This window comes from Rhagoletis pomonella, unplaced genomic scaffold (genome assembly GCF_013731165.1).
Source record: "Rhagoletis pomonella isolate Grant_MI unplaced genomic scaffold, Rhpom_1.0 Rhpom_scaffold_03437, whole genome shotgun sequence".
NCBI lineage: Eukaryota > Metazoa > Arthropoda > Insecta > Diptera > Tephritidae > Rhagoletis > Rhagoletis pomonella.
The window spans coordinates 1-21788 of record NW_023461989.1 but is presented as its reverse complement, the minus strand read 5'-3'; the positions used below and the strand labels follow the sequence as shown (position 1 = coordinate 21788).

Here is a 21788-nt window from a genome sequence, read left to right as displayed (position 1 = left end):
AGTGTCGATAACAAAATCGATAAAAATATCGATCATTATATCGATAAGTGAAAATATCGATAGCAAAATAAATAACAAAATCGATCATTATATCGATAAGTTCTGAAAATATCGATAACAAAATCTATAAAAATATCGATAACAAAATCGTTAGCAAAATCGATAACAAAATCGATAAAAATATCGATAACAAAACCAATAAAAATATCGATAACAAAATCGATAAAAATATCGATAACAAAATCGATAATAAAAGCGATAACAAAATCGATAATAAAGAGATAACAAAATCGATAAAAATATCGATCATTATATCGATAAGTTCCAAAAATATCGATAGCAAAATCAATAACAATATCGATAAAAATTTCGATAACAAAATCGATAAAAAAACCAACAAAATATCGATTATATCGATAAGTCCCGAGAATCCCTAAAATCCCGAAATAGTTCCGAGATTGAGTCTCTGTGCCTTTATCTATATCCTTTTCTCTACAACTACCTTTATTTTAATCTTTCTTCCTCTATCTTCATCTATACTTTTATCGGTATCCTCATCCGCATCTTTTTCTTTATATTTATCTTTGTTTTTATTTTTATGTTTATCATATTCTTCATATACATATTCCCCTTCACCTTTGCACTTATACATATAAGTAAAGTGTTTAAATTTACCTTGGTCTTCATGTTTGCCTTTATCTTTACTCAACTTTGTTTTTGTGTTTATTTTTACCTTGGCCTTTATCCTTTTCTTTATCTATGTACGTCCTCACCTTTACTTTTATTCTTGGATTGGACTTTTTCTAAATGTTGTTTCACTTCGAAAAGTCTTCGCGTATTATGCATACATGTGTTCATATATGTATGTACATATATAATATGTATGTACATATGTATGTATAGACATACATAGATTACTAAAAATAGAAACAGATCCACATTAACTGCAATCAACATATGTACGTATGTATGTATTTACATATGTACACACGCTGCGATTAGGTTATAAATAGCGCGCCTCTGTTTATCAAAAGCCGCATTACATACGCATACATACTTTTTGTCTCCTTCCCACACTTCCAACATATGCACGTGTTTGCAAAATGATGACGAGGTGATTTTGTATGGAAAATCATTTATGCCCATATATTTGAATAAAATAAACATATATAGAAGATATCAACCAATACTTCCCATATACCAAACGAAAGGAAAACTCTTGAATTTTTGATTAAAGAAAACAAAAAGAAAATCATTCGAGCGGTTTTTGAGCATTTTGGTAATGAAAAAAATGCTCAATATTTGTTAAATTTATATAAAATTTGTACCCGATAATATTTCTACTGCTCCAAAGAACCTATATCCCGAAAATGAAAGTTATATATGCCAACAATAAGTTGCTAGAGCACTTTAAAGGCTCAAAATTGACCCCAAAATAAGGCAATGTTTACCGTTGTTTTTACGACAGAAACCGAATTGGTTATTTACAAAAATGAATCTGTCGACAGGTTTGGAATTTTATCTTTGAAACGCCACACTTTTCTTTGAAATCGCTTTATTAGTTCTCGTGCAATAAGCGTTTTTGTGAAGCTCTAAAAAATTACAACTACAACATTTGAACATAGCCCCCATACCTTAAGGTAAGACGTATTCTACGTCAAAATGTGCAACATCGTATGGAAGGAGATTGCCAAAAATCAACCTGAATTTTGAGCCACTGCAAACTTGCACTTTGTTATACTAATATTAAATGGGCTATTAATCTGCGAAATTTTCCTAAAAATTTTTTTTACAAAATTTCAATTTTTGCTGCCTGATCTTCAGTTGGATTTTAACACTGACCCTCATTATATTTAAGGACCAAAAGCCAAAAGTACATTTTCTTGGGCGAGTAAAATATTGTGGCGGCTGACTTCTCAGGTCTAAACCACCATGTGGGGACCGCTGAGACAACTCACAATGAATCTTACTTTAATATTAGTATAAAAGCTCGATAGAACTTCGGACGCGTAAGTTCGCGGCGATAGAGCGGTGCTACTTAAAATTCAACATTGAACCTATCTCTTCGGTTTTGAATAGATCATTCACGAAAACGTCGCAAGCCAAAGAAGTCTTTATTTACTCCTCAAGAATGCACTTTTTGAAAAATATATAAGTATTGTTGTCTATGAGAGTTGGGAAATAAAGGAGATTTTAGGCAAAACTTGGAATGCCTTGTAAACCTGTTTGAAAAGACCCCGAACATCTGGTGGTTTCTATTACTTATATAACTATTTAGTAATTGAAAGATGTACTCACATTGAGGAAATCACGCAGCCACACTACTTCCGGCTTTGGATCGCCAACAACTTCGCAGAATATGATGACCGTATCGCCTTCATAGGCCTCGCTGGAGCGTGGCTTAACAACAAACATGGGCTCTTTGGAATATCTGAAAGAATAAAAAAAAAACAATAAAAAAAGCCGTGGCGATTGTCCTAAGTACAAACAACTTACGGTAGGTCACATTTCACAATCGCCGGTATGTGACTGCCAGCCCGCTGTCCCTTCTGCTGCTGATCCTCGTCGGGTTCTTCGATTACCACACGACAACTGCTCTCCACTTTACCAACTGCATTTGAAGCGACACACACGTAAATGCCCGCATCGTGTAACGTAGCATCGGCAATCACCAACTCTACGAAGCCGTTGGCATCTAGCGTGCCGGAAATGCGTCTGCTTGGACGCAAACGTACGCCATTGCGGTGCCACGAAACACCCACCGCAGGATAAGCTTCCACCTTAGCAGTGAGTCGTATCTCCTGTCCTTCTTGGTAAATATACAAAGGATCGAGCGGCATATAGAATTCCGGCGATATGTAAGCGCGTATGCCCTTATCCACGACCAATGTGCAATGGCACGACACCGAACCCAGTTCATTTTTAGCTGTGCAAGTATAAACTCCACTATCATCCAAAATAGTACTAGCCAATTCGATTGTATGGAATTGCCCATCGTCTGTAATGAGACAGCGCCGACTCTCAACGATTTGCTGATCATCCTTATACCAAAATACTTCAGGCGTGGGATAGCCCACAACTTGGCACGTCAGACGCACTGGATACGTCATTTGCACGCGTCGATCACGCAAACGCATTGTGAATATGGGCAGCGTGTCACCAGCTGGGGCTACTTTATCTGAATGAATAATTTCCTTTAGTTTCGTATCGGCTTCATACAAACGCAGATCGGAGACAATTTGTACGCGTGCGAAAGTTGATACCCTGCCCTTGGCGTTCGTGGCTTCGCAAGTGTAACGACCAGCATCCAACTCTGAAACTGGCGCAATTATTAGCGTGCAGGTCGAGCCGATTTGTCGAATTCTCATTCGTTCTGCTAATGGACTGATATGCATGCCATCCTTATACCAATCAATTTGGGGGCGTGGCGCGCCACGTACTGCACACTCCAGCATCAGCTGGGTGCCCAGCAAGGCCTTCAACTGACCGGGTAGAATCTTAACGAATTCCGGTAGGCATTCAGCGCCGCCTACTTGCAGTGGACTACTAGTTTGCACCGATGGACCCCAGCCGTAGCGATTCTTGGGCGTAACACGGAAATGATATTCAACATTCGGCTTCAAATTGAAGGCGTCAAACGAATTGATGGGAGTTAGGCCCAGCTCCTTCCACATAGCGCCACCTTCATGGCCAACGATCCAAGCATCTACGCGGTAGGCGATAACAGGCGCAGAATTATCGCGCAGCGGCTTACCCCAAGAGAGTGAGATGTGCGTGGGACCGGAGTCGACTACCAAGGGTTCCGTGGAGATGGGACCTGGAGGATCTGCGACATGTTGAAATAGAAAGGGGTTGATAAATACACAAAGGTCAAATGGATACAAACTTATATGCAATAAGGGCGTTGTTGGTGGTGGTGACGCCCTAAGAAGTTTACGCAATAAAACACCATGCGATTCCCCGGAGAAACATTTTTATTTATTTTTATATAGTTCTTGTATCTAAATGTATAAGATGGATATGATTTTAACCATTTTCTAAATTAATTGAACAGAAACCGTATACAAACTATTGTAAATACAATTGTAACAAAATATTTTTTAAAAAAGTAAAAGATGCAATTTTTCAATTGGAATACTAAAGAAATTTAAATACACTTTTTGGAAATCATAATTTTTTGAGAAGTTCAAATCTGTAAACGAAATCAAAACAAATTCAAATCCATAAAGCCCTTTTGAAAAATCTGCAAAATAAATATAGGAAATAGAGAAAAACTTTGAGAAGCTTAAAGCTTTGAATACAACTAACGAAAAATCGACAGTTGACGAAACAAAACAAAAAACGACAACGTAAACACGAAAGACTAAACTTTTTACCCAGTAACTAACACTCTCGACAGAACCACCATTGGAAAACACAACATATGTATTTGACATACACGTTGAACCATAAACACTCACCTCTGAAATATGAAACGTCAGGGAAACTTTCGAGTCGCTGTCCCCAGCGTGGCGAGGTCGGCGTTTCGGAGCGTGCTCGTGGCATTACCTATTGAATCGAGATGTTGTATGCCACATGGACACCAAGAAAAACAAATCAAAAACAATTACACAAACACAAATGGATAGTAGGCAAACAAAAGAAAACAAAATGAAGAAATAGGAAATCGAAATTTAGGACAACAAAACATAAAAAGCTATCTATTGTTAAGAAGCTTTAGTATTTAAGCAGAGCTTATTTGCTATTTTTAAAGAGGCGTAGCTCGTCATTTAAGTATTACTGGATGATCATAATTATTTTGAGGGGGTGCTACTTTCTTTCCTTTTGGGAGCTTTAACCTATAATAAAATAAAGCGATTAGTGGTAGTAAGTGCTTGCGAGTTTTTAAATTAGATTGTACCGGAAAAAAGTTCGCCCTACAGCCCCGAATCTAAAGTAGCTTTGAAAAGCGATTTCGAAAGTCGAAATTTTTTGGGCGATCGTAGATTTCGCCCCCTTTTCGTTATATCTTCGTCATTTAGTCTCGCGAAGAATTTTTTTTTGTCAAAGTTCATTGATCTCAAACACCCCGTTGTACTACTTACCCACCAGATCACAGTTCCTACTACCCTAATATGTGTCGTAATCCTAACATAACACCCTAATGTCTGTAAACTAAATATCTCCAAAAATCATTAAACTTTTGCTAAGAAAATGTTTTGATAATTCCAGAGCTATTTAAGAAAAGTTTATTGCCGAATGGAGGTATTACCGAAAAATATAAAAAGGCGATCGTTAAGTTCGAGCCAAAAAAAATTTTGAAATTTATTTTCTAAAAATATTTTGGACTTGGGGTTGTACGGCGAACTTTTTTGTTTGCTTGTAAGGTGGTACGGTCTAAAGTACATAGTTGAAGAGCAAGGCATTTGCGGAGCTTTTTATTTTTTTTCATCGCCTGTCAGCTTAAGAGTGTCTATTCGGTAACGAGTTAGTGATTCAGAATCCTTAATGCCGTTTCGCAGCGCCGCTTTTCGGATAACCGCCAGCTGGTTTAACAGCACAAAGTGTGTGTTTGTCTATTAGAGCATTCACACAAGTCGGTGTCTAGTTATACACAATTTGTGGCGACAAATCATCTGCTGGTTAACCCATTCGTGAACAGATATTCTGCAAATTAGTCTACCTGCTATTGGTCTTCTCCTCGACTTGTTGGAACAGGAATCTCATATGGACTCGATTTATTCGTCAGACCCTTTTTTGATCGCGCACTCGACAGCTTCTTTATTTTCCGAGAAATCAAGCCTAAGTTCTGACAAAGAAAATTCACTCGAAAAAATAGGACAGTAGTTTTACTAAACAGGCCTAAGAGAAGAAGAAAAGGAGATTGGGACTGGAAAGCAAAGATCTCAGAGGCCGGGTACTTGGCTGTAGAGTTTAATCTAGTTAGAGGCATACATCCGAATCAGATTTGTCTCCAAACCCTATTTGACTTAGAACAACGAATGTATGTTTACCAAAAAAAGGCTGTACTAATGATGACTGATACCAACATCGGGGCAGAAGAAGTTTTTAGACGTAGGAAGATCGATATCCTGACACATCAGGGCTAGGAAATCAGTGCCCAGATAGACCAAACATGATAGCCTAGTACGTTGATATCTCATTGACCACAGAGAGTTCCGGGATAGCTTTGGTTAGACCGAGGTTGAGATACTCGGAACCTATGGGAAAACATATGTACATTTCCAGAAAGAAGCGCGGACTTAAATATCAAGCTCAACACCCGGAATCGGAATATCCCAATGTAGACTTATGGCCAAGCAGCTGTTAAAACTCTCATGTCTCATCAGCTAGCATCTAAACTGATGATCAAGTGCCTCAATAAGCTCTTAGTCATACCCATCGAGTTTGGTTCTTTGCGGTATATATTGGTATTGAAGGAAATGAGATTGCTGATAAGCTTCAAATAAAGCAGCATCAGCCCCTTTCATCGGCCAAGAGCCCGGCATTTCAGCATCCACCCACAATTCCTGAAAATCACCGTATTTCTTATCCAAACAGCAGCCCTGCCTAGCTCACCGCCATCGTTTATGGGACTTGTTGATTTTCTCTAACTGTTTAACAGCGGTAATATTATCTCATAAACATTATCACTTTAAAAGCCAAGAGTTCTTATAGTCACTGGAAGTATCATTTGCAATTTCGAAAGGCGGTCTCTCAAAAGTCTCAAACAAATGACTTGCTCTTCCTTAGAATATTGTTAGTTTACCAATAAATGCATTAGAATGGTTAAAATTCCTCGCTGTCTCCTTTCAACTTACCGCAACAGTCACAAATACTCTGTCGGTGCCGAAGTTGTTGCGCGCAACGACAAAGTATGTACCCGAATCGGCGATTTGTGAACTTTGCACTGTAAATCTGGTGTAGTCATCCGATACCTCCTTACTAACTCTATCTGATTTGGTTATGTCCTTAGTGCCCTTCAAGAAGGATACTGAAAATACAAAACAAACACAAATACACACCAAATCAAAATTCACATGAATAACCTGGCCTTTTCTAAAACACTCACATTTTGGTTTCGGGTCGCCAGCAATACGGAACGAAATCGAGAATGGATCACCAACTAAAATCTTCATTTCGGTATCTGGTCTGGACAGGAACAACGGTGGACGTTCATCCTTCGGTACACCGGCAGCCACATCAACACTCACATGTGATTCAATGCGACCGAAGGCATTCGAGGCACGACATGTGTACGTACCCTCGACTTCGGGTTGTGCATTTAATATGGCCAGTGTATAGACGCCACCTTCCATAAATGTTTGTACGCCCGGCAGGGAAGAGACATTTTTACGATCTCGTAGCCAATGTACCTCCAGTGGTGTGGATGATTTCATGAACTCAGCCGAAATGGCAACTGTACCGCCGGCACAAACCGTCTGGTTGCTGAGCGGTACACTAAAGTGTGGCTTATTGGGATCGCGATGGAAGTAGCCGTGTGTCTTCTCGAGTGCGAAACGTTCACGACCAACGAAGTCGACTTGGTGAGTGATCTTATTTTCGGCAGCTTCATTGCGGGCAACGCAAGCATAGAGACCGGAATCCTTCTCGGTTGGATTGTTAATAATCAATTTAGTATGGCCATCTGCAGATGTGATAATGTTATAGCGATCGCCTTCGGTGAGCGGTTCGGTGCCCTTCAACCATTGTACATCGGGACGTGGTTTACCGCGTACACGGCAATCCAGAACCAGTGTATTCTCGTTAATCGTATAAGTATCTGATGGATGGAAGAGGGTTATCAAGAAGTTATAAACAAGTTAAGGTGGATTTGTACAGAGCAGGCGGCAATCAAATGAACTGAGAGTAAAACGTGTGGTCGGTTTTTTATCAGGGAAACTTATTAGAGAAAGCCTCTCCCCAAAATTTGTGAAGAAAAAGGATTTGATTGCCATCTACTCCGACAAGCAAACACAAAAATTACAACAAAATCACACTTAATCACCGATCACGAAACACAAAAACTTTTGAAAAAAAAATTACTAAAAATCTGTCTGCCCCACCCCTCAGGTCAGTAATATGTGTCTCTTAGGAATACCTACTTAAAGATCTTATTTGAACTATACTCCACCTCGGATTGATTGTACAAACGCGGTTGGCTGTACAGCGTCCTCGTAGTGCTTGTAGATACGTAATTGCGCGTGCGTAAACGTTTCACCATAATCGTTGATGGCACGACAAGTGTAATTGCCGCTATCATCCACACTCGTTGCACCAATATCCAACGAAGCAATACCATTGCGGAACATAGTCAAATAACGACCATCATTCAGCAGCGGACGATGATTCTTCAGCCACTCAATGCGCGTATCACCGTCGCAAACCACATTACAACTCAGTCGTATGCTGGAGCCCTCAGTGACTGTGCGATCGTGTAGCAGAGTACTAAATAATGGTTTACTCTGCGAAATCATGCCTAAAGGACGACGTTCGCGTGCGCGTTTAATAACAGCCTCAGTGCTGCCGTAGGCCGATACATCACCGTTGCTAGTAATCGCTTCGTAGGGCGTCTGCGAGGAACGACGCCTATGTGATATGTATTCGCCATTTGTGGTTACCTCTGTGGCCGTGGACATTAAGCGCTTCAGCTCGCTGGTACGTATGGACTTGCTGATAGCGTGTATGACATCATTGGTTTCAGCAAAGCACGAGAAAGTGCCACAGTCGGAAGGTATAGGATTGCGTATGACTAATTTCCGTATGCCACCCACCGCTTCTATAGACTTGTAACGATTATTGGAAATGCTGTGATCATCGCGTAGCCATGTGACATTCGGACGGCCATGCACTTGACAGGTGAGTGTGATCTCGTTCCGTTGCGCATCATATGTTTCTAAGGGAAGATATATTCAAAAGTGTTACGCCTATATGGAAAATGCAACTCAGATTACTGCTAACTATATAGGGTAACCACGAAATTTCTGTCGGCAGTCTACCCAAATTTAGACCTCATTCCTCCACACTACATTACCTTTGATATCGCTCGCAAAACTACTAGGCAGTTTGCCGCTTGCTTGTTCGTAGACGGTTAATTCGCAACTGCTTTCAATCGCATTCTTATTATTTCGCACCACACACTTGTAGACGCCTGTATCGTCAGCTCTTGCGTTGTGTATCTCCAAGCTGATTGCTCCATTAATATTGTATATTTTATGACGCGTATCTTTGGTAACGCGCTCGTCGCCGCGCAACCAATAAACCTCTTCAATGTAGCCACTAACATAGAATATGAGCTGCGCCTTATTACCCTCTGCTATGGACATTGGTTTCATTACAGTCTCAGCACTCAACTTGAGCTTCTCCTCCTTTGCCTTCGACTTCAGCTGCGCGCTGGTTTCGCGTTCATCGATTCTAGCGGTCGCATCAGTTGGTGCGGGCTCCTGTATGACCTTTTCTATGGTCCGCTTCTGCTTTAATTTCTGCACATAGTCGGATATGTCCAAAAATTTGCTTATCTTCATCTGTCCGCTCTCGTTCTCTGCATAGCAAGTGTAGAGCCCTGTGTCGGTCTTGGTTGGCTCTGTGATGAGCAGTTGTGTGACACCGTCGCCTATATCCGCATATCTGTACTTCGCGCTGTCCAGAGGCAGCAACGTATTGTCTTTTTGCCAATAGATATTAGGCTTAGGATTGCCGGATACCTTACATTCGAGCACAATTTCATTTTGATCTTTCTGATAAGAATCTGTATGAAAAGTTTGGACAACAAGGCGATACACAGAAGATGAAATCAAACACAAATTGAATAAGAAACGATTTTATGTTACAGTTAGTTGCCTAGGCTCATAATGCGGTGTTAGTAGCAGCGGCAAAGCGCTTAATTTATCGCTACCCCTATAGTTGCTTTTATACGCTAACATACCTGCGACTCTTCGACAACACCATTGGACGCATAGACACAATTCCTCAATAACAAGAAGTTACACATTTCCAAGTTCACATCAAAAACACATGCAATTACGCTTTACCTTTGATGCCCACAGTAAAAACGGGCGCCACCAACTCCTCCACACCGGTTCTGTAGACAAATAGTTCGCAAGTGCTAACCACCTCATTCTCCGAACCTTTGATGCGCAGTGTATATTGGCCAGCATCTTCTTCGGTTACGCCTATCAAATTCAACCATGCAATACCATCCTGGCAGGACAGTTTGCTTTTTGGTCCAAAAGCGATGGGCGTATCGCCATGGAACCAACGTGCAGTTGGCTCAGGTCCATCGATATTGACCATCCATTTAACGTTGCTGCCCGCCTTCACGGTACGATTTGAGAGGAAATTTCTCAGGTATAGATATTTCTTTAGATCTGGTGGTGGTGGCGCTTCACGTCTGCCACCACCGCCACCCTCCTCATCGTCCTTAGCCTTCCTCTTCTTTTTCTTCTCTTCACCCTCCTCGCCCTCTTTCTGCTCCTCCTCTGTTGCTGGCTTCACTGGTGGTCTAGCCTCCTTCGGTGGCGACACCGGACGTCGACGTCTGGGTTCCACGGTCACAATATGAGTAATCTCAGTTTTTCCTTCACGATTTTCAGCCTGACACACATATTTGCCACTATCGCCCTGTACTGGATCGATTATGAATAGCTCGCATAGACCATCGTCGTGATCGATTTGCTGATACTTTTCGCTTGATTCAATTTTAACGCCATCCTTAACCCAAGTCACAGTTGGTGTGGGTAGACCACGCACATGCACGTCCAGCTGTAGCTCATTGATCTTGCCATGATAGGTATCTTTGATGTTGCGCGTGAATGTGGGCGGTACATCGCCAGTGCCGGGATCGGCATACACTTCCAATTTGCAGAAGGTGGAAGCCTCGCCAGTTTCATCACGCGCCCAGCACTTGTACACACCACTGTCCTCAGCCGTAGCGCTGAATATTTCCAGCAGGCATAAGCCTTCACTGTAGCGTCCCCTAATTTTAGGGCCATTCTGAATGGCTTCGTCGTTCTTGAACCATTTAACTTGTGGCTCCTTCGATTCTAAGAAGCAAGATATCTTCACTTTAGAACCCTCAGCTACAACACGATCACGCACAGATGTAGCGAAATGTATGCCGATAACCTTTTCACGTTTCTTAAGACTACCAGCATCCGAGGCATACTCGGTTGCCGATGAGGTAACTTCTTCCTCCTCTTTCTTTGCTCGCTTAACCTTACTCTTGCCTTTGCCTTTTGCGTCCTTCTCTTCCGATTCACCATCGGTCGTATCACCTTCTTTGGCTGCTGTCGCTGTTGGTGCTGGCTTCTTCTCTTCCTCTGTTGCCTTGGGACGCAACAGGCTCTTATCAGCATGGAATACACCATGGATATTCTCAGCGATATGAGAAGCACTACCCTCAAAAAGCACCGTGTGCAAAATTTCACTCTTTCCAGCGCTATTCTCCGCGCGCACCACATACTTGCCGGAGTCCTTTTTATCGGGTCTATCAATGATCAATTCGCAAGTGCCATCCTGGTGTTGCAAAATTTGGAAACGTCCACCAGTTTTTATTTCGAAATTATCCTTAGACCATGTTACCTGCGGCGCAGGCTGGCCACGTACTCCCGTCTCCAAGATTAATTCATTTGTATTCAGATGATAGATTTCTATTTGAGAGCAATAACATAAGATTAGTTATTATGTAACTCACTCGATTGAACTCACAAGATTACGAAATCATTTGCGAAAAATAAAAGGAATAACACACACTGGCTCGTGCCAATCTAACAGTAAAGGCATAAAGTCGCTACTTACCTTTCAGTGAGCGCGTAAACATCGGCTCCACATCGCTGCTGACCTTCGGCGAGTAAACGTGTATCAAGGCCGAGGTGGTTATTTTACAGAATTCATTTTGCGCTGTCAAAGTGTAGACGCCAGAGTCTTCGGGCGCAAGATTCAGGAACTCCAAGCAGGCCAAACCCTCGCGGCTCATATTGCGTATGCGTGGTCCATAGGTAATATTTTGTTCATCTTTCTGCCACTTGAAAGTGGCATCTGGACCGCCGACAACTGCCTGCAGTTTAACCTTAGAGCCCACGGCTACATAGCGATTCGATAGATTCGCAATGAAGTACAATTGCTGCTTTGGTGTGGGATCGGGAATGCGACTGCGACGCTCATAGGTGCCTGACTCAGCTTCGTCGTCATCCTTCTTCTTGGATTTTGGAAGACGGCTGCGCTTTTCGGACTTCTCACCCTTTTGGCCAGCCGCTTCTCCAGCGCCAGCTTCGCTATCCGATTCGGTCATTACGTTGGACAATAAACTCGAACGACGCGACAATTGCACAACTTCTACAACAACTGTGTGTGTGGTCTTCTGGCTGCCCAATTTATTTTCAGCTATGCAAGTGTACACACCGCTATCATTCGTTGTTGGCTTGTTAATGATCAGCTCACAGATACCGTCCAAATGCTCGATCTGTACGCGACGATCATCGAGCACAACTGGTAAATTGTCCTTTACCCATGTAATCTTGGGGCGGGGGTTGCCGCGCACCTTCGTGTCGATAATTAAATCGTTCTGCGACGAGTGGTATACATCTGTGAATTTGAACAGAGACAAACATCAAAGCGATTTGCCGCGAAAGCTTTCGCTGGTGACAATTAAAATGCTGGCACACAAAGAAACTCCGACAAATTGACACAAAAAGCGATATTTGTGAATGTGAAATGCAACGTGTCTATTTTGGGAATGGACACCTCGACCCCAATTGGGGTATTTAGGTCTTTCGTTTAAACGATTCGATTGTGCGAATTAGCGGTTGTGAGTGTTTGAATGCATCGATTACTGAATTTTCACCAACAAATATGTATGTACAAACACTAAGCAACCACACAAACACAATACGCGCGTATGCCCCGTGTACAGGTGTGTATCTGATTCCCGGTATCTTACGACAATAAAATGCGACACAATTTGAGTGACAAGGATAACACGAATTCACTAATCATCTCAACAAATACATACAACACCGACGGAATAAACAAACACTCCCACATCTGCCATACCTCTGAGTGGTAGTGCGAACATTGGCTCCTGTTCATCGCCATCAGCCTGTGCACTGTACACCTTGAAGTAGCACTGCGTTTCAACTTCGCTATGTTCGTTCTTGGCCACACACTTGTACACGCCTGATGCTTCGGATGTAACCTTGCTCACCTCAAGTATGGCCTTGCCTTCCTCGGATAGATTCTTAACAGTGGGACCAGCCACCACCCACTTGTCATCTTTCATCCAGCGACAGCTGGGGCTCGGTCCAATGACAGTGCACACGAAGCGCACAGTGCTTCCTTCCAGTGCCATGCGATCGCGCAGTTGTGTGGCGAATGTGAGTTTTTGCTTCGGCGAAACCAATGGCTCGGGTGACGCGCGATGTACGCGCTCCCTTGCCTCAGCCGCTAGTGAGGTGCGCTTAAGGTCTGAGGCGGCTTTTGATTTGAGCGCCTCCGTCATGGCTTTCTTTGCCGACAACTCCTTGTCCTTTTGTAGACGATCGCGAGCGTGGAAGATGCCGCGCGCATGGAAATGTCTATTTTTGGCCACTTCGACGTGATGGCTAATTTGCACTTCGCCGCTGGAGTTCACTGCCTTACAGATATAACTACCGCTATCCCTATCATTCGGTTTGTAGATTAGCAACTTGTAGGTGCCATGTGCCTCCTCAAGCATGGTAAACTTGTAACTCGGCTTGATTTCGAGGCCACCTTTCATCCAAACGACAACTGGACGTGGCACGCCGTGTAAGTGGCACTCTATTGTGAGCTCATCGTCACGCAAATGGTAGTACTCTGTAAAGGTAAAATTTCCCATAAAAAATATACCCCACACGGCAATAAATATACCTGTAAGATCTCTTACCTTTGACGAGCTTGCATGAAGGAGGTGCTGGTTCATCCTTGAATATCTCATAGATTGTTATATAACAAGACGACTGAACGGTATCGTTGGAATTCGCCACTACACAGGTGTACTCGCCGGAATCTAAAATCGTCGTATTTACCACCTCCAATGCCAAAATGTTGTTGTTGTTGATGATGCGATGTGTGGCATCACGCTCCAATTGCCGACCATCCTTGAACCATTTCACCGACAACTCGGGACCGCCGACAGCACAAGAAATACGCACATTATGGCCAGCTTCAACGGTACGATCCGTTAAGTAGACAATGAAATGTGGCAAACGTGCTTGCTCGCGTATACGCTGCCATTCGGCATCACGTTCCTTCTCGCTCTTGTGTATGCGCAAACTGTATTTGCGCATTTGTTGCATAAACTCCTCACCCTCTTCCGCGGCGATTCGCTGCCATCGTTCCTCATCGTAGGGATTGGGTCTGGTGAACTCTTCAGATGAATTGCTGCCACGGCGCTTCTTGCTCTTAGGCAGTTCAGGTACCACATCCTCTTCCTCCGCCTCAGCGTCAGCACCCTCCTCTGGGTCTGCATCTTCGTCCCGATATTCGCTGCCACCCTCATCGGCATAGTCGCCGCCATACGACTCAGTGCCAGCGTGTGATTCATCACCCTCTTCGTCCTCTTCTTCGCCGCCCTCATCTTCTGGCTCCTCGTCCTCCTCAGCCTGTTCGGCTGCCCGCTGCGCGGCCAACTCTGCTTCAATGCGGTCCTGCTCCTCTTTCTCCTTCTTCAAGCGTTCCTGGCGCTCAGCAAAAGTTTCGCCTTTGGGCTTAGAAGCTGCTTTAGCTGCTGCATCTTCGGCAGCTTTAGCCGCTGCCTTGGCCTGCTCCTCCATTTGCAAGACAAGCTTACTCTTCTTCGGTGGTGGCTTGGGTGCAGGTCCTGCGGCCTGTTTTTCCTCAAACATTTTCTTACTGGCCTTTTGACCGCCGCCCATTTCCAATTTCAAGGTCAACTTGGGACTGGGCGATTTCTCCTTCTTTTCTTTTTTCTTAGGCGCAGCCTTCTTTTTGCCCTTCTTTACAGGCTCATCGAATTCATCCGGCTCGATACTCTCCTCTCGGTCGGCGCTTTCAATATCACCGGACTCCGCTTCAGCTTCCGAAATAGAGCCGGATCTTGCATCCTTTTCTACTGACTTGCGTGGTGTGCGCGCCTTCTTGCCCTTGGCTTTCTTCTTCGGCTTGACCTCCTCTATGATTTCCTCCTCCTCTTCGACATCCTCGTACTCCTCAATCAAGTAGATAACCTCAACATTCGATACATCCATTACGGCAGCACGATCAATGACAGACAAATCGGTCGTTATGTAACGCACAGGCTTTTGAACTTCCTCGCTCTCTGTAATATCCATAACCAATGCTCGATCAAAAACGGCTTTATTGCAGGTGATTTGAGTTTTAATATCCCTGCCAAGTTCGAAAGGAGTTTTCTCGCGCTCCTCGCGTTTCAAGAAAGGCGTTATGCTGCGCCATGTCGAAGGCGTAGCGCTGCGACGATTCAGGTATAGCGAGAACGGGGTTTGACTCCTGCCGCGTATGGGTGTAGCGCTGCGACCGCGCAGCGTACCAGGAGTTGGCGATTTCACTTTCCGACGTTTTTGCACCGGGACCGCTAACGTATCCTGTACAGGAGTCGATTCGGTCTCCTCAGATGGTCGCGTATCGGCTGCACCGACTTCACCTTCCGTCTCTCCCATCGTTTCGACAACTTTTTTTTTTATCGATCAAGGATCAAACGAACGAGGTTAAACAAAATAGCGCGTGCTTGCGTTTATTAAATAACAAAACAAAAATATTTCGATTTATTAACGATTTTTAAACTTTTCGAGGCGTTTATTAGCTGAGTTTATAAATTCTATATTATTATATATGTGTATATATAATATTTTCGGTAAAATTCCAATGTAGCGGCTCGATTGGGAGAGAGCGTTCGAAACCGTTCGATTAGAAATTTTAACTATAACTGAATTGAATGCGCCGAATAAATTTCAAATGGTTTTTTCGACACGATTAAAAGACGGCGCGACGTCTGTTTTCGATTTAACGACAAGCGAAGTGCTCGATTTCGAAGTGCAGCACCAAGCAACATACAAAATGTTGGCCACGAGCAATCAATTAATTGATCAATCGAATGGCGAAGAATTTCCGAACGATTTGCAGCGATTGCCAATAAAAATCTAAATTTACTTAATTGTCATAGATTCACGCGTTATTTATTCGGGTTTATTTTTCTCGATTTGTAATTATGTAAACAGGCAACGAAAAAGCCAATGAGGCTGCGTGGGTGTGGTGCAGCGAGCGGAAAAGGTGGCTGCGAGGGAAGTGTTTTAAGTAACTGCGCGCGGTATTTTTATCGAAGCTATTTTCTGCAAGCAGTTGGCGTGTAGGTAATTAAATTTTTTACTTTTATTTTTATATTTTTTTTTTCGTCATGACGATTTGCAAAACTTATTCTTTTCAGCCCGATTTGCACTGACACCTTAATTTCGAAATTCAAATCAACGGATTTGAGAGATTGCTTGAAGCACAAAAAAAAACAAGAAAAGAAAAAAGAAGAGCAAAGCGACGGCAACGGCATTGAATCATACTACACGGAAACGCCACTTCCCGATTATTTCGCATTCGGTTCATCATGTGAATGCTGCGATTGTTTTGATTTTTTTTTTCTATGAATTAATACTTTAAATTTGGTCTAAATAAATTTTTAATCACAAATATAATCACGAGACGAAGATTACTTGAAATATCGTGCTACTTACCTGTACACAAATGTATGTATGTATATCGTTGATCGTTTTAGAGATTCGTAAAAAAAAAATTATAAAATTATATAAAAGTTGTAAGTAAAATTTTTTTATGTACATAAATAAAATTATTCTCCATGTATTGAGACATGCAGAATATTACGAGTCAGCTAAATACATCCGCTGATAATAGTTCATTGCAATACATACTAGGTGCGAGCATTAAACATTCCTTAAACGGCGCACATCTAAAACATTTCAAAACTATTTATTGAAATCTCTCCTCTTTATGCCTTATCAATAGTGGAATTCGCGCTTCTGTGTATTCGTTGTATCTTACTTAAGTGTAACTGGACGAGCGTGTGATTGTTGTTGCAAGTGTATTTATTGTACTACTATCAACAACATATCACACGCTCATTCAATTACAATTACACAAGATACAACGAATACACAGAAGCGCGAATTCCACTAATGTACATAACTTCGTTATCTAATTAAGAAAAAACTATAGTACCGATATATTTTGGAATAAATTTTCCTCATATCTACTTTGTCAAATTGGGAGATAAACTGGTTTCGATTTTGTGTCAGAACAAAAATTGGCCCTGAAGATGACGCAAAGCTGAAGTCGATTTGTTTCCATACCAAATTTGAAAGGCGATGACGGGAATTCCGCCCGAATTGTCTCATGAAAAATCGTTCAAACTAGCTTTGCTCCACACGCTTTTCGGGCTGTTTCGGTAACTAGAGCGTAAAAATAAGTTATCCTCTCACAAGTGTCAAAAATGTGTCAACACGTGCCAAAAGTTTCCAGAGCGTGAGGAACGTAAAAAAAAACACATTTTGTGCTCGGAATTAACAAATCAGCTCTAAACAATGACTTTATGCGTATTTATCTAATATGGCAAATAAAATTAGCAAATATGCACATTTTTTTCTAGCGTGAGGAACGCTTTCTAGGCTGTTTTGGGCACCCGCGTGCCCGTGTGAAACAAACCAACTGTCTCATCCGAATTCATGATTGGGTCCTTGCACCCAATCCCCCGCCACTGAAAACACAATAATATACCAGGAAAATTTCCTTCCCTTGACGGATACTTCCAGCCCTCCACGCTGCAAGGTGCAGTTATCTTCCGAAAGGGAGTGTTCCCAAGGGAAAATATCCGCGCATATTTCAGACGGAGTCAACACCGTGTGCAAAGCTAAGTTACGTAGGAACACCCGAAATTAGAGGATCCTAATCTGAAGTTATATCAAGGCGGCGCTCCGGGCTATCATATAAAATCAAATCATCCTCAGTCGTTGTGTGAATTGAGAAGCTTAACTTCCTTAGTAGGTACAGTGAAATCCAGATACCAGGCCACAAGGACAGCTGGTGGTTCATATACTATTAAGGAAAATCTCAGGAAGGAGAAGAATACATTGAATGGCGAAACTCAACAGGGCTGCGACCGGCTAAGAATTCTAATCAGACTACGAAAATAGAAACTGAGCGTATTAGCAGCTATCCTTACAAAACACTGCACACAAGTAGGTCATCTACCTAAGCTTAGGTTCCGGTCCTTTTCATTTTTGCGACTCGACCAAAGCGACAAAATATCGCATATTGTTGTGGGTTATGACGGCGTTTGTAGAAGACGTTTGGCTCAATGTGGCCAAAGTTTAAGCACATACACTATCTACAATCGGAAGCTAATCTGAACTTTCTGAGGTACTTGGTATTAGAGAAAAAGTGGTATGGAGTTTAAGGCATTGAAAGCAGATCTCTAGCTCGCAGTACATTTTTCGTAGTAATACTAGTAATATCTAGCGTCCAGAAACATAAGGAAAATTCACCCGTGAAAAGCTGCAATAACAACTGACTGCCGCCGCCATGCTTACTCTCTGTGAGCACTTACCATCAAGCTGACTTATGCAAGAAAGAAATCAGATTACATCAAGCTCGAAAGAACAACTAATAAGAAATGTCACGAATTGATTGAGTTATATCAGTGTGGGTTTAGACCTGACAAGTCCACCATAGACCAGGTATTCACAATACTCCAAAAGCTAGACAAGACTAACGAAAATAGAATGGACGCACAACATATACTTGTCTTTTTCAAAGCCACTTTCGATAGCACGAAAAGAAGTGGTCTTTATGCCGCGATGTCTGAATTTCGTGTCCCCGCGAGCTCTATCAGATTGGGAGGGACTTATCCTAGTCGTTTGAATAATATCTAAACGCTGCAGAACTGAACCGCTCAGGCACAACTCATTACAAGAGCGTAGAATTGCTTGCGTATGCCGGCGACACCGACCTTATCGGTAAAAACAAGGGTTTCATGTGTTCTGCCTTCATCGCATTTAGATATGGAAGCAGAGCGCGTAGGTCTGTTGGTTAACAGGGAAAAAACGAAGTATCTTCTGTCATCAATGTCGATGTCACTCGAAATCCAGCGCAGAATTATTCTTGCAATAACTCCTAATTAGGACTGCGTAGACAATTTAGAAGTAAAGTTCTCCCTCGCCGTATAAAAATTACACTCCATAAGTCACTCATCATGCCTGCGCAGGTTTATAGCGCGGAGGCGTGGACATCTAATGAGGCGGCTCTTTGAGTTTTCGAGAGAAATATTCTACGGAATATTAACGGGCCTTTGCGAATGGCGAGCTTTCAACGATAAGACATAGTGCAACGAACTAAAATCCAGCGATTTGGCTGGCTAGGTCATATCGTTCGAATGGAGAGAAACGCTCGAGCCCTGAGAGTATTCAACACGGATGGCGATGCTGGTAACAGAGGAAGAGGAAGGTTACAGCAGCAATCAAGAAGAAGAATTAGGCATTAAAATAAACAGTGGACCGTTAACTCATATTTTGGTAGTTATTAGTTATTTTCTTTTTATTGTATTTTTGAAACGTTTGTAAGAAAAATACATAAATATATGAATTTCAGGAAGTAATCGGACTTTATTCTCCAACCAGTGTAACATCTCAGCATATTCAACAAATTCGAATTCATGCATTTCCTTTTATGCGTTCGCCTTTTTACCAGACAATAAGAAAAATATCCACTTAAAAACGTTCTTAAACTAGCAAATAAAATATTTTGCATTTTGTCAAAGCATTCTCAGGCATAATATCACAGTACGCGCCCATACAAACACACATACATACATACGATCATATAAATATTCAATACTAAAACAAGCAAAAAAAAACTAAATTTCATTAACTCGAAAAAAACAGATGAAATTGTTTACTTAGAAAATACGGTAATTCACTTAATACTTAGTAAGCTCGAAAAAAGCGGAAAGCAAAGCTCCTAAATAGGTATGCATATAAACATACATACGTATGTATGTAAATATAAATTTAAATTTAATTTCAGAAGAAAAAAAAAGTCAAAGTAAATAAAACAAAATAGAGCCAGTAAAGAATTTCGAAAATGAAAAACAATTTGCATACCTCTGATGTTACGCGTAAATATTGGCGTTGTGCCAAATTTAGTTGTTGGTACATCGTAAACAGTCACAAGGCAACTCGTCTCCACTTCTCCATTGCGATTGGCCGCCACGCATCTGTAAACACCCGCATCGCCTGCATTGGCTGTCCGTATTTCCAAGCAGGAGAGTCCATCGTTGAAGGTCTTTCGATATTTATCGTCATTCGCAATCAATGTCTGATCGCGATACCAATCAACCTTCAGTTCTGCGCCAGATATACTGCAGGTGAGTTTTATATCGCTGCCCAACGCTGAGTTCCGGTTTGTCAATTTCAACTCAACGTTTGGCGCACGTCGGGCATTTCGTGCTTCCCGTTTATCTTTGTACTCTACTTCGCTTGGCTTCTCTGCGCGTGACCTTGATTTCTCCAATGGCACAGCATCAACCTCATCTAAAGCTGCTTCGGCAGGTTTTGTGATAATTTGTTGCGCTGACTTTGGCTCAACAACTTCTGTGACGTCCTTTTGTGTGATCACCACGTCTTCAGTCTTTTTCGTAGTAGCCTCTTTTGTAATATCGATGGGTTGTTTGTCTTCTGCAATGCTCTTCTTTCTCTTTTCTTTCTTGGTTGTATCTGCTTCCGTTTTAATTTCCTCAGTCACCTTTGGTGTAGGCTCTACTTGCTTTTCTATCACCTCCTTGTCTTTTTCTGCACTCTTCTTTCTCTTCTTTGGCTTTTCTTCCACCTTCTCAGCTTCAGGTTTCTTATCAAGGTTTGCAGCAGCCTCAGGCTTATTTTCTACAGCTTCAGGTTTTTTCTTATCAGCTGCCTTTTCTTCTTCGACACTCTTCTTTCTCTTTTCCTTCTTCGGTTTCTCTTCTAGCTTCTCAACTTCTTCGACAGGCTTTTCAGCTGGTTTTTTAATAGGCTCTCTTTTCTTTTCTTCCTCCTCATTTTTCATTCCTTTGTCTTCTTTCCGATTCTCAACAGTCTTCTCGGCTTCTTTAATAGGCTTCTCAGCAGATTTCTTATCGAGCGTTTCAATAGCTTCAGCTTTCTTTTCTACAATCTCTTGCGCTTCAGGCCGTTTTTCTTCCTCTTTCTTAACTTCTTCGGCACTCTTCTTTCTCTTTTCCTTGAGTTCCTCTAGAGTCTTATCAGCTTCTCCATGAAGTTTTTCTTCAGATTTTTTAACGTTCTCAGGTTTCTTTTCAACAGCTTCAACAATTGCAGGCTTTTCTTCCACGATTTTTTTCACTTCCTCAGCACTCTTCTCTTTCTTTTCCTCTTTGGGTTTCTCCAGAGTCTTACTAGATTCATCAGAAAGTGGTTCTTCAGGTTTTTCAACGGTCTGAGGTTTCTTTTCAACAGCTTCGAGATTTGCAGGCTTCTCTTCCTCGACCTTTTTCACTTCCTCAGCACTCTTCTTTCTCTTTTCCTTTTTGTGCTCCTCTAGAGTCTTATCAGCTTCTTCAACAGGCTTTTCAGCAAGTTTTTCTTCAGATTTTTCAACGGTCTCAGGTTTCTTTTCAACAGCTTCAACAATTGCAGGCTTTTCTTCCTCGACTTTTTTCACTTCCTCAGCACTCTTCTTTCTCTTTTCCTTTTTGGGTTTCTCTAGCGTCTTATTAGCTTCTTCACCAGGCTTCTCAGCAAGTTTATCTTCAGATTTTTCAA

The 21788-nt window shown here is 42.0% G+C and overlaps 2 protein-coding genes across 2 annotated transcripts; both read right to left on the bottom strand.

The window, feature by feature from the left end:
• Positions 1–3960: 3960 nt before the first annotated feature.
• On the bottom strand, positions 3961–15632 carry LOC118754139 (muscle M-line assembly protein unc-89-like). Its single transcript, XM_036488999.1, has 9 exons — positions 14515–15632; positions 13880–14481; positions 13030–13809; positions 11776–12561; positions 10011–11627; positions 7052–7762; positions 6801–6973; positions 4461–4548; positions 3961–4243 (listed from the first exon to the last, which is right to left on the bottom strand). The coding sequence occupies exons 1-9, from the start codon at positions 15630–15632 to the stop codon at positions 4101–4103; spliced, it is 6018 nt and encodes a 2005-aa protein (XP_036344892.1). The 3' UTR covers positions 3961–4100.
• A 2345-nt stretch (positions 15633–17977) lies between these two features.
• Positions 17978–21783, bottom strand: LOC118754138 (muscle M-line assembly protein unc-89-like; the record flags this gene model as incomplete). Its single annotated transcript, XM_036488998.1, has 2 exons — positions 17978–18069; positions 20133–21783. Coding segments are annotated over 2 exons (1743 nt in total), but the record flags the coding sequence as incomplete, so codon positions are not given.
• Positions 21784–21788: the final 5 nt, after the last annotated feature.

Excerpts from the sequence above, each read along its gene's own strand:
- LOC118754139 (XM_036488999.1), bottom strand. The coding sequence starts at position 15,632 with ATGGGAGAGACGGAAGGTGAAGTCGGTGCAGCCGATACGCGACCATCT. Across the intron at positions 6,974-7,051 it reads TGGCGACCCGAAACCAAAAT|TATCCTTCTTGAAGGGCACT; the intron begins GTGAGTGTTTTA and ends TTGTATTTTCAG. Across the intron at positions 4,549-6,800 it reads GAGTATTTGTGACTGTTGCG|GTAATGCCACGAGCACGCTC; the intron begins GTAAGTTGAAAG and ends TCGATTCAATAG.